We start from the raw sequence: 11,065 nt of genomic DNA, 5'->3' as shown, positions 1-11,065 counted from the left end.
CCAGAAGCCTGGGTAAGTTTGAAGCCAGCCTGAGCTACACGGTAAGGCTATCTCAATAAAACTAAATGTGAACTGCTGGGTTAGCTGTCAGTCTCTGCTGCTATCTGTCTGTCAGGTGAGATCTGTAATACACTCTAGTCAGCCCTCCCCACAGAAAGGCCTCCACGCTGACTGGTGTAATTCCCCTCTCACGCTCACCATCGGGGTTATGACCGCTTGTAACGTTACTTCTGCATTTCAGGGACTCACAAATTATATATGATATATTATTCACTTTAATAGGAAATAAGGAACTCATTATTGAATTAAGCCTCTGTGGGTGTTACATGATCCTTGATCCAAAAAACAAAACAAAAAACAGAAAAGAAAAAAGACCAGTTCAAGAATCTTTCTTGAGGCCTCCTCTTTCAATATCTAAAAACCACTAGAATGATATGAAAGAGAGAAATGAATTGGGTTTTGTTGTTATTAAAAATAGATCCAGGTAGTGTTGGCAAATGCCTTTAATCCCAGCACTCGAGGGGTAGGGATATCTCTGAGTTCAAAGCCAGCCTGTTCTACAGAGTGAGTTCCAGGACAGCCAGGACTACATAGAGAAACCCTGTCTTCAAACAAACAAACAAACAAACAAGCAAACAAAACAAAACATACCAAAATTCTAAACTTCAGTAGGCGTCTGACCTTCACTGTATGTAAATAGCAAGTCATATACAAAGTGAATGAGTGTGTGTGTGTCCATGGAAATGGACAGATATCAAAGAATAGAGCCATCTTTGAATCAGCAGAACAAAGCTAGTCTAGTTTCTTTTCCAACATGTCCAGTCTTTAAATAATATTCTACTTTTCTTATTGAAGCAAACTTCCAATAGTTGACATTTAGAAAGTCAGCATACTGGCAGAGCATTACCCACACCTTTTCAGTTCTAGGTATTAAATCAGACGTTAACAAAGGTGTCTATTTGGACATGAGCTTGTTCTAAGGTAGAAATACTATGCCATGTTATTCAGTTATACTCTTGGATTTGCTCAACATTCGCTATAAGAAGTGGCCACATGGTAGAGGGAAACAATGTTTCAGTGTTTCAAGATCAAATGTAAACATCATAATAGAAGTGTGAGTTCAAGGCCAGCCTGGTCTACAGAGTGAATTCCTGGACAGCCAAGGCTACACAGAGAAACCCTGTCTCAAAAAACAAAAACAAAAACAAAACAAACAAACAAAAAAAGAAGTATGATTTACTGCTGAGAGCTTTATACTCACTCAACTTTTATTTATATTAATTATGCTAAAACCAGTTTCCCTAGCCAATGCCTGTAAAATGTTGTACAAGCGCCCTCAGGTGGTTAAAATACAGAATTACCAAAAAACATGCTCCATTACGTTGATAGTATCATCTTCAGAAATTTCTGAAACTCCAGCCTGGGATCGAAGAGTGGACATGATGTCATTAAACAAATTTTTAAAACCATTCTGCAAACAGATATTTGCTATTTCTTGCCACTTTTCTAAGGAGCAAAATAAATCATTCATTACAAGATGCTCGATCACATCTGGAAAAAAAAAATCCAGTATTACGTTACAGAATTTCCTGTTAACTTGATAATCCTTCAAAAATAAAGAGACATCAGTGCAACAAAATCGCTCTCAAACCCGGCCCTGGCCAGGAGGTTTCATGCTAGGGTAAGCAGAGTGCTTAGCCCTGGGTCTTGTAAGTTCTGGAACGTTAAGTATCACCTTCACCCTGGACCATGACTCACCTCCTCTGTATCAGCTGTTTTGAAGGCTGTAAGGCAGGGAGCTCAGAAAGTGAAGCGTACAGCCCTTCTCATAGGCACGAGGCACTGCTCGAAACCATCGAGTGCTGACAGCCTCCTGCTTGAGTTTTTACAATACTTTTAAACAGTTTCATAAATGCTTTAGTAGCACTGCCCAAGGGTTTAAGAAACTCCTTAGCAAACCTTTCTCTAAATAGAGAATATTCTATGTAGTTAGTATCTATAACCAATATTTTCCTAAAAGAAATGAAATGGCTTGCTTTTAGAGAAATATAGTATGATTTACTTTTGGAAGATAATTGATAGTGACTCTCTTTGGTATTTATCAATTGTTTATTTATTTGCTTTGTTATGAGGGGACACATATGATATTGTAGATGTATGGTCATAGCAGTGTACACGAGTGACATCCTTAGGAACAATCTGTCTTCTCTGGTGGAGTCGGCCTCTCGCTGGCCGGAAAGCTTGCTGTGTGGGTTGCAGTGGTTGACCAGCAAGCCTCCTAGGCCCTGCCTTCCTGACTCCGCAATGCTGGACTTACAAATGTGTGCCCTCATGCCTGACTTATGTCATGTGCTCTGGGAACTGAGCACTGATGGGGCGACTTCCCAACCCAGTACCCATCAGTTTATGGAACTAATGTCTGACCCACCACCTGCATTACTTAGAAATGTTGCTAAGAAAGACTTTGCTTTGATTACTATCCTCATTACTATTTTATTTAGAACACAATTGTTATTTTCCTATCAAGTATTTTAGTTACTACTTGTAATGATAAATTTAGAATATTAAATTATCTTTCTCAGTATATTTTTCAGGTAATTCACTATTCTTTCTTTGACTTCAGACAACAATTTGAAAACTTATCTGCCTAGGCTTCTATATTAAATTAACGAAAGGGAAAATGTAAAATTTAATTAGCTCCTCAATGTCACTACAAAGTTACATTAAGAGAAACTATCATGAAAATATGCACATAATGAATCTGGAAATTAAATTATATAAAGTTAATAGCTAATTAATATTTAAAATACATATAAAATGACTGCTAATTTATATGGTCACTTACATTCACCTTTTTTAAGACTGTTGCCTCTTGCAGTTCTCATTGGGCTTAGTAAAGATTTGCCATTCTAATTCCTTCAACAAACATAGCCCATTGCCAACAGACTTACTAACATGGTAATTTTCACATTTACAAACTTCTAATGTTAACCCTGGAAAATTTGAAGTAAGTTAAATCATCCTGAACTCCGTAAATAACTCATTACTATCTCTTTCACAACAGAACTTGGGCTTACTTATCTATGGTAATATATTTTTTTCTGAAAACGCATCTTGCCTTCAAGGAGAATGAACTTTTGTCACACCTCAAAATCAAGTTAATAATATGCTTTAAGAACATTTAAAACTATGAACTCAATCTGCTGTCCTACTGTGTACTCAGCCTGTTTTAAGTTTAACCCACCTTTAAGAAAAGAGGCAGAGGGAATAGGGTTTGTGGGACTTATGGGGAGGGGGGAACCAGGAAAGGGAAAATCATTTAGAATGTAACAAAAAATATAGAAAATAAAAAAGAAAAGAATGTAAACAACTTTATCATGCCTGGACTTTCCACTTAATTATCTTTTACAATTGAAGCTAAATGCATGGCTTTAATTTTAAACTATGTGCTCTTCTATAAGTGTGTGTGTGTGTGTGTGTGTGTGTAAAAGAGAGAGAGAGAGAGAGAGAGAGAGAGAGAGAGAGAGAGAGAGAGAGAGAGAGAGAGAGAGAGAGAATTATTTGTTGAAAACAATAAACCAGTTGAAAGCAACCTTAAACAAAACAAATAACCAGTGACTGTTCTGGGTCTGTAGCGTAGCTCGTTCCCTGCCACCGTGTTTAAGAGGTTTCTGTAGGAAAGTGCTTTCGTCCCTCTCCATACCATGCTCTCTGTTGTTCAACAAATACAGAGCAAAGGCCTTTGCCAGGGACAGACAGGCAACAAGGGCCCAGCGGGTGACAGCCACAGTGCACACTACAGACAGACAGAGCACAGGGAGGGTGGTGTGCACACACTTACCTTTCTCACTTTCACTGAGTTCCTGAAGCAGCCCCATGCCAACCTTTTTCATATCCACAGAAAACAGATGGAGCAGAGTGAGCCCGAAGGATAGGAGTGGCGGCTTCCCGTCCCTCTCTTCAGTAAGGCACTTAATGAAGTCAATTTGGGGACAAGCTGTTATCAGCTGTATCAGGTCATCTGTGAGTGCAAGCACAACGAGCCTCACTCTCCTGATGTGGGACCACCTATATCTACTGCCGCATGCATTCTTTCCCAGACCTCTAAATATAAACTCAGCAGTATCCTCTTCAACTTTAGCCAAAATAAGAAGCAAGAAAGGACAGCACAGAACAAGGAATATCAGGGAATATATGTTAAATACTACTCTGGAACAGAGATGTGTTGAACAGGGGTTGGCAGTCAGGAACTTGTCACTTCATTTTTGTAATTGTTCTCACATCTGAAAAATACTACAGTTGGAGAGATTTTGTAAGATTTTATCTAACATTAGGTTGAGGGTTTTCTTTTTTGTCTGTTTTAAAGTAATAAATTAATGTGGTTGTTTTTTAAAAAATTATTTGTGTGTGCATGTATGTGGATGCCTTGTTTCTCACAGACAGAACTTCTAGAACATCTAGAACTTCTAGAGAGTATAATTTCATCTTTCTTTTTCTGTATTGAACAGAAAATAGAGTTCAATAATAATTTCCCTAGAAATATCAAGTATTTGAAAATTCAAAACTGAAGATTTTGAGAAGCAATTAATAAAACTGCCCATGATAACACATGTCTGTAATCCCAGCACTGGACAAGTTGGAAAGAGAATTGTGAGTTTGAGGCCCTGGGCTACATAGTAAGAGTCTGTTTTTAATGAATCAGTGTAGTTGGGTTTTTAAAATTGTTTATTTATATTTGTGAATACATGTGAATGTGTGTACTGGTACACTGGTGAGACCAGATGCATATATGTGTGTGCATGTATGTGTGTTCATGTATATGTGTGACAATATATATGTACATGTATGTGTATGCATATATGTATGCACACGTATGTGGATGTGTGCACTAGTACACAGGTGAGAGCAGATGCATGCATGTGTGCACATATGTGAGTGCATGTATGTATGTGCATGTATGTGGATGTGTGCACTGGAACACAGGTGACACAGGAAGACAAGGGAGAGTTGGCTTTTCTGTGTCACCTAGGGACTGAATTCAGATCATCAGTCATAGAGGCAAGCTCAATATAACTATTTTAAGTAGTTAGAAGCTGACAGAATACAATCATTTTTTATTACTTATTTTAGGGGGGCGTCTAGGAGGCAACTTGGTGCTGGTGACAGCAGATGTCACCAGGAGTGACCTTCCAGTCAGCTTTTCCAGCCAGTCCAGGCCACCAAGCTTCTTCACCTACTCAGTCATCTTGTGCCAACATTTTGCCATTTTTAACCCCAGAAAAGGAAGTTCATATGTTTAATAGGCTCTCTAAACACAAAACTACCCAAAACTACAATTACAGTTGTATATTAATAAATTTCACATTTATTTCCTAAATTTTCTCCTTCCTTCCTTCCATCTGTTTACTTGTTTCTTTGTTTGTTTGTTTTTGTTTGCTTGTTTTTCAAGTCTCTCTAGTTACCAGGCTCACCTCAAAGTTGGGGACCTCTGCCTCCTAGGTGCTAGGATTAAAGGTATGCATTACCGCCACCCAGCTAATTTCCTAAATTTTCAACATAAGATATTCCTTTTAGGTCACAAGAAATAATTTCCAAAATAAATTCTATGACTTTTGTGAAGTATTATAAATGTAATTTGTATCTAAAATGTAATACAAGATAATCTAGGTAAAACTAGATTACCTTGTATTACCTAACACATGTATTGTGTGCCAGGAACCAACAGATAGTAATGAATTGACTTTGCTACTAAGAATTAGTGATATATTACCATTTTTGTATTACCAGTAAGAAAACAGGCTTAGAGATGTTCATTTTCTCTTAATTATACATGATATAATGTAGAACAGTCTACCTGGTCCCCAATATTCACACCTTTCCCCCATCTATTATTATGTGTGCCTGCGTGTATGTATATATGAACACATGCACATACATATAAAGAAAAAGAGGTTAAGAGAGAAGATAGGGAGAAGGAAGTGTAGAATGTTATTCTGCATCAATTAAATCAAACTATTAAGCAAACAATTAAGAAAATATTTTCTTAGAAAAGTAACAAGTTTATGGCTTAAATCACTCATCTTGAGTTTTAACATCTAAAGTTAACCCATCTCTATTACACTCAATAGCTATTCAAACTTCTCTCCTATAAACTGATTTCTTTGACAATATTACCTGCAGAATTTTCTAATTATAAATTCCAAATCTGACCCACTCTCCTTGCTTACTATACAAGCAGAATATAGCCATATTTCACATCTAAACACTAATATAATTCTTGTAGGGCCAGTCAGCTATTTACAGTTCTCTTAAATCATATCCCAATTACAAACTATGCATTCAAAATTCTGAAATGAGAATTACTAATACTTAATTTATAATTATTATAATACATATATGTACTATATTATTATTATTATTATTATTATTATTATTATTATTTTGGTTTTTCAAAGACAGGGTTTCTCTGTGTAGCCTTGGCTGTCCTGGAACTCACTCTGTAGTCCAGGCTGGCCTCGAACTCAGAAATCCGCCTGCCTCTGCCTCCCAAGTGCTGGGATTACAGGTGTGCGCCAGCACGCCCGGCTCTATGTATATTATTATATATAAAATTTAGTTATTTTTTAAATCCTTTCTATATTATGGTCTATCATATGAAGTAAATTTGTCTTTAATACTACATAATTCTAGTAATAGCCATATATTAAATGTTTCCTTTGAGAAAATGCATAATGTATATCATGAAATTCAATGAACTCTATCTTATTTTCATGAAAATTTACATAAGAAATCTCTTATAGCCGGGAGGTGGTGGTGCAAGCCTGTAATCCCAGCACTCTGGGAGGCAGAGGCAGGAGGATTTCTGAGTTTGAAGCCAGCTTGGTCTACAGAGTGAGCTCCAGGACAGCCAGGGCTACACAGAGAAACCCTATCTCAAAAAAACCAAATCCAAAAAAAGAAAAAAGAAGTCTGTCAGTATGTATAATAGCATTTTACAAGCTAAGCTCAGACAATGCCAGCTGCTGTGAGAGACTGAGTAACTAGGCTTCTTTACTTACCGATGTTAATGTCCTTGGACTGTTGTATATGTTCCATAGCCTCATGAATCTGACCCTGTTTACACAGGCAAAGAAGAGCTTTCTTGTGCAGCCCACATTCATTGTAGATAATCTGAGCTAACGCCAAGCATCTGGGCTTGTGGTATGTGTGCTGCTCTCCATAAGCAAAAATAGCATCGCCAGCCTTCTCAGAAAACGTCAGCCTGAAGCAAGCAGATCAGTACAGCACATATCAGAAAACTGTTGATGAGTGGCTGAGACTGAAATATCTGAAAATTCAAGACTGTAAATGGATCATAAATAACCTATAAATGGTAAGCCAACAAACAATTGACAATGTGGTAGAAATTAAACACATTCAAGCTTGGCAAAACCAAAAACAATTCTCCTTTGGAGAAATAATTTTGGGAAACCTGAGATCAAATGTCTTAATGTCTATAAGCAAGCCTTAAACTCTCCTGCAAAGACCTACAGAATTCAATTGCCAGGTAAGCAAGGTCAGCATGCAACTGGGGGTCTCAATGTTCTCTTAAGCTACCTAGAGTCTGTCTACATTCTGCAGAATATAACAGTTTTTCAGACATTGGCAAAAGCTAGAGGGAACAATCACAGCTCATAATTAGATCTTGCAAGCATTCACAGTAAAAGGAAACTCATGCCTCCCTGTAAAGGGTGTTTCTAATGTTTTGATTTATGCAGGAATCTATGGTTACTGACACTGAAGGTCCTTGCCCTCAATTGGTTTATGATCTATCATTAATGTTGCCAGTAGCCAATGGCTGAGCATGGGGCGGGTCATGGAGAATTGCGGGATACAGGTAATCAGGTAGGACACAGGAGAATCAGAAGACTGGGAGAGAGAAGGGAATGCAGTAGCAGAGGAGAAAAGCCAACGAGCAATGTGAGATTTTGGGTAAGTGGCCACTGGTCACTTCCACAACTGGGCCTGGGGTAGCAGGGGAAGATGTAGGAATGCCCAGTCATTAAGTTAGCCAAGACATTCTAAGAATAACTGGTGTGTGTGTGTGTGTGTTTTCTATTCTTGGATCTAAGATAGCTCCTGGTTAGCTGCGCACATGTGACCAGCCTGAACAAACGAAGCAGTACAAACATAAAGTGCTGCTACATCCCACTATCATATCCTTTGTGCTCCTCAAGTTTTCTTGTGTGCTTCCTCCACACCAGCACCCAGCTCTAAGTGTGACAGCACCCATTAGTTTAAATTTGCTAGTTATCCACTCAGAGAAACTGAGGAAACAGTTCTTCCCAAACAATTTAACTGCATCATCTCATTTGGTACAATATTTAAATGTACCTGTTTATACTCAACGACAGTGAATCAACTGTATTACTGCAGTAATGCTACTCAGAAATTTACAGCATAAGCCAAAAGAATATTTGGGCATATGAGAAAAATCATGTCTAATTAATGCTTATATGAAAATTGTGCTTTAGTTATATTTTTAATTAATGTAAAATAGCAGGGCTCATATAATAGTAGTGTTTCTATACATCTTACAAAATGCTTCTAAAATTAAAATGAAATTCTAATACCTCTACAATATGTCTCAGAATTAGACATGCAGTAAATACAGATTCTGTTTATTGGGGTGAAAAGTGAAGGGGTTCAAAATCAGAAGGCTTAATTTTTTTTTTTTTTTTTTTTTTATAAACCAACCAAGTTGGTAGACATGAAAGGCTGGGCCCTTCCCTCATGGTGGAGCAGTTCCAAGCACAGTTTGTCTGGGAAATGTGTGGCTAAGGCTTTGCCATTTCCTTGCTTGGCTCTTGCCCTTTCCTGTGTAGCTGCACCCAGATTACTAAGAAACCCATGTGACCTCCCCCTCACACACCCTGTCTCAGCCTCAGGTTCTAGACTGGTGAGCCCTACACACACTAACACAAACTTGCCAGTCTGCAACACACCTACGTCAAGAAGCAGCCAGCTACTGGCTTAAATGTTCCTCAGTATAACCATGGGGTGTCCCTCCCCCATACATATTGCCTCCTAGGTCATAACACACAGGCCACAGCCTGACTAGAATCAGAGTCCTTGCCTTTTCTCTCCCAAGAAATGCCTGCCAGAAGGTGTGCTGTCACCAATCCTTCTGTGTCCATGCCATTAACTGACATCTGCTGCCAGCTTTCCTCCTTTTATTTTGTGAACTCAGTTAACTTTTAGTTTGAGCTCTCAATGACTGGACCTTCTTAGATACTTTTCAACTAATTTCAACACAACTGAAGTAAATCCTAAAATACAGTATTTATAAGAAACCATTAGCTGAATGAAGCATCACAAGCCTATAATCCCAGCATGTAAGAGACTGAGGCAGAGGGATTAGACCTTGAGGTCTGCCTAGGCCACACGAGAAACACTAGCTCACAGATGACAACTATTATAAGTCAGAGGAAAACAACCATATTAACTACATGTTGAAATTAAGTTAGTAGCTTAATTTTGCTTACTTTTCCTGGGTGACCCAGTGGGTAACTAAATCAAGCCGTTCCTCAGATAATCCACATTTGATTCCCTCCAAGGTTAGGTCAGCATTAATAGGACGTTTGAAAGCTTGACTGGTATTAAATATAGCCTCAAAAAACAAGAGTAATGGGAGAGGCTTTCCTCTAATTTTTCCAATAACTATAAAAAGAAAAAAATGAATGAAAAGTTTGAGTCAAATATGTTAAGAATTAGTTTGCCTTCTGTATTTCCTTTGTATTTTCCACATCTTAAACAATAGATACAGAATAAATTCTACATTTTAAATAATAGTATTGCTATGTAGGCCACATAAAGATGGCGGCAGAAAGTAAAGGATGCCAAAAAATGCCGAGAGCCAGCAGAAGCTCAGATGTCTCCTAGTCAATAGGAGGCAACACATGCTTGTGATCTAGACAACTATCAGTGGCTGGAGGGGCTACAGATTTTAGAAGTGAACCTACTGTGGTGGTTGACTAGTGCTTGGCCCATAGGGAATAGTACTGTCAGGAAGTGTGTCACTGCAGGGGTGGGCTATGGAGGGTTCCTCCTATTCTAAGGCTCCACCCACTCTGGAGGAGGGCTTCCTCCTAGCTGCCTGAGGATGCCATTCTCTCCTGGATGCCTTCAGATCAAGATGCAGAATTCTCAGCTCCTTCTCCAGCACCATGTCTACTTGCTATGATGATAATGGACTAAATCTCTGAAAGTGCAAGCCAATCCTGATTAAATATGTGCTTTCATAAGAGCTTCCTTGGTGTGGAAGAGAATCCCCAGCCTAGCGGATCTCTGTGAGCACCACACAGTGATCTGTGCAGGTTAGCCCACAGCAGCCTTCCAGGATCTCCTGAGGCAGGCAAGGGGTCCTGCACCAGGCACCACTCCTTCTTGCCAGTCTAACAGGGTGGGAAAGTCTGAGCTTCCGGACCCAGTTTCCCTTCCGTTTTTTTTCCCCTCCTGACCTTCATGGGTTGTCACTTGCCTTGAGTTGGGAATGTTCCCATCGACACCTGTAAATGTATTCATCCTTTTAATTTATGTAAGGTTTTTTGTACTTAATTCTTTAAGAAATGACAAATTTTGGTTTTCTAATGTTCAGTGAGAATATTAGGCCCTAGCAACACAGTTATTGTGTAAAGAGAAATAAAAGTGCTGCAGTAACTGACCAGAGAGAGAGAGAGAGAGAGAGAGAGAGAGAGAGTTAGAGTTGTCTTGGGGGCACTGGAGAGATGGCTCAGTGGTTAAGAGCACTGACTACTCCAGAGGTCCTGAGTTCAATTCCTAGCAACCAAATGGTGGCTCTGTAATGGGGATCCAATGCCCTCTTCTGGTGTGTCTGAAGATAGCAACAGGACAGTGTACCTATATACATGAAATAAATAAATAAATCTTAAAAAAAAAAAAAGAGTTGCCTTGGTCATGATGTCTCTTCATAGCAACGGAAGTCCTCTAAGACAGAAGTTGGTACTTGGGACTCAGGTATGGAGTGATAGCCGTGACCATGTTTTTGTTTAGTGGAATGTAGGCT

At 38.8% G+C, this 11,065-nt stretch overlaps 1 protein-coding gene across 2 annotated transcripts in view; it reads right to left on the bottom strand.

The window, feature by feature from the left end:
* Nucleotides 1–1,264: 1,264 nt before the first annotated feature.
* Nucleotides 1,265–11,065, bottom strand: part of Clhc1 (clathrin heavy chain linker domain containing 1) — a 30,870-nt gene continuing 21,069 nt past the window's right edge. For both annotated transcript variants that reach the window (XM_052199408.1, XM_052199409.1), the window contains 4 exons: nt 9,525–9,699; nt 7,059–7,261; nt 3,842–4,021; nt 1,265–1,551 (listed from right to left, as the gene is read on the bottom strand). In XM_052199408.1, coding sequence (XP_052055368.1) covers nt 1,358–1,551; nt 3,842–4,021; nt 7,059–7,261; nt 9,525–9,699 — 752 coding nt within the window. In that variant the 3' untranslated portion in view covers nt 1,265–1,357. The remainder of the gene's footprint in view (nt 1,552–3,841; nt 4,022–7,058; nt 7,262–9,524; nt 9,700–11,065) is intronic.

The sequence above is a fragment of the Apodemus sylvaticus genome, chromosome 11 (assembly GCF_947179515.1).
Source record: "Apodemus sylvaticus chromosome 11, mApoSyl1.1, whole genome shotgun sequence".
NCBI classification, from domain to species: Eukaryota; Metazoa; Chordata; class Mammalia; order Rodentia; family Muridae; genus Apodemus; species Apodemus sylvaticus.
Note: the sequence above shows the minus strand (reverse complement) of the source record. Positions and strands in the feature narration are given on the sequence as shown.